Here is a 1,965-nt window from a genome sequence, read left to right as displayed (position 1 = left end):
GAAGTCAGTGCCTGAGGAGCCAACAGAGTGCAGTGTCAAGGTTTTGCGTCTGAAGTTCCCCCAGGCTAAAAGTGGAGTGGAGGGAGCTGAGGGAAGTTTACTTTCCAAAACTGGAGTGGTTGGATAAGTATCAGTGCCCTCAAGTTAGTTTCTGCCCCTGTGATGGTATCGGAATCTGGCGCGACAAGTCTACGCAACTCTGAGCAGAGAGTTGCTCATTTTTCCCTGTGTTTTCTTTCAAATGTTGTTGTTTGTTACCAGTTGAATAAAAGAGTTTGGAGTGTTTGTTTTGCTAATCTTGTGATACTTTTTGGTTCTAAAGAAGCTATCATGGAATAAAGAAATGTAATAGATAAACAGAGAAGGTATACCATGTACAAGTGCGGAGAGAAGATGCAAGAGAAGGTAGAGAAGAAGGAACTGTCTCTTATGGTTTCTTCAGTTAAAAAGTTGAACACTATCAGACACGAAGCTCCAGACAACAACAAAGAAGCTCTACTTAGAGGTTCTGGATTATTGATACAACAAAGAGACATACAGACAACAACACCAAACCAAAGAAACAGAAACAAGAAATAAAGAAAACAAATCCAAGCTTGGTAACACAATGACAAAGGGCTCTTCAATCTTCTCAAGCGGTTTGAGGTTGAGTAGAACCATTCTGCTCAGTAGTGGTGTTTTCTGATCCGGTTGTCCCATTGGTCTGCTCAGTGTTTTCATCGTCAAGAAACACGGGAAGAAGCGTGGCCAACAGTCTAACAGCTAGAGGAAGACCACGAGACTTGTTCATAAGCTCTTCAATGCATTTCTTGTCGTTCCTAGGAGGATCTTCTTCCTTGTTTTCTTTCAATGCTGCATCATATATCCTCCTGACACTTAGAGAATCAGTCAGAGGCCAAAGACGATGTATCTCATGTTCTTCTGCCACTAGCTTCTTCGCCAGATTCTTGCTCTCATCCCTGGTTGTGTATATCACTCTTCCACCAGAGCCTTTAGGGAATCCATCTGAAAGATACTTTCCCCATCTCTTATCCTTCTCGAGCTTCTCCTCATCGTCTTGAAGCTTCTCGTTCCAGTTGTCCTCTTCTCGCACATCATCAAACACTATCAGATACTTCTTCCACCTCAGATTCAAGTGAAGCGCATAGAGCAAAGCAGAGATCTCCTTCTCCTTGGCTGTCTCTGCGTCAAGTTTTTTAGATTCCACCTCAGATTCCATGTTGCTTATATACTCATCTACAGCATATTTGTTGATCTTGTCCAATATCGAGACTTCAACTCCAAGAACTGTCAAGATATTCTTTAAAACAGATATCTTACCATCTAGACCGTCTTCAGCAGACCATTCAGTGCTATGCATAGACACCCAGATTCTTGGAGCGTAAACACTCTTCACGTCTTCATCATTGAAAATGGTCTTGCATAAAGCTGTCTTCCCCACAACGTATTCTCCTACAACCACAAGAGTCTTGAACTCATTGTAGACCTTCTGGTCCAGCAAGAAGTTCTTCAATGACTTGATCTCGTTGCTGAAACCGTGGATTTTATGGCCTGGAAGTTTAGAATCGGATTCCACACGATCATTTTCGTCTGGCTCCAATGCCCCACCCTCTCTCTTTTTCAGAGTTCCTGTTGAGAGATATTTACTTTTGGGATCTTTTTGATCTGTTTTGTTGCCGTTATTGGCCCAGTCTTCATATTTTTGATTGAAGAGGTTTAAGAAGGCTTCTCCTTGCTTTGGAATTTCTGGATCCATATTCAAGAGAAGATAGCAAATAAACAGAAAAATGAAAAGAAAAATCTGCAGGAAAGAAATAACAACTAAAGATAAGGAAAAAACAAAAGAGAGAGAGGGGTGAAACTTACTTTCTTTTTTCTTTTTTTTTTTTTTTTTTTTTGCCAACTATGGGTGATACTTAGTTTAAGAAATAACTAGATTTTGATCCGCACAATTCGTGTGGCTAT

At 40.8% G+C, this 1,965-nt stretch overlaps 1 protein-coding gene across 1 annotated transcript; it reads right to left on the bottom strand.

Annotated features, from left to right (window-relative positions):
- Positions 1-406: 406 nt before the first annotated feature.
- LOC106381705 (probable disease resistance protein At5g45490) lies at positions 407-1,837 on the bottom strand. The gene has a single exon (XM_013821633.3). The coding sequence runs from the start codon at positions 1,754-1,756 to the stop codon at positions 632-634; it is 1,125 nt and encodes a 374-aa protein (XP_013677087.2). The 5' UTR covers positions 1,757-1,837; the 3' UTR covers positions 407-631.
- Positions 1,838-1,965: the final 128 nt, after the last annotated feature.

Source organism: Brassica napus, chromosome C2, assembly GCF_020379485.1.
Source record: "Brassica napus cultivar Da-Ae chromosome C2, Da-Ae, whole genome shotgun sequence".
NCBI lineage: Eukaryota > Viridiplantae > Streptophyta > Magnoliopsida > Brassicales > Brassicaceae > Brassica > Brassica napus.
This window is presented reverse-complemented; position numbering and strand designations above follow the sequence as displayed.

What these genes read in the sequence shown, in the direction of transcription:
- LOC106381705 (XM_013821633.3), bottom strand. Translation starts at nt 1,756, where the DNA reads ATGGATCCAGAAATTCCAAAGCAAGGAGAAGCCTTCTTAAACCTCTTC.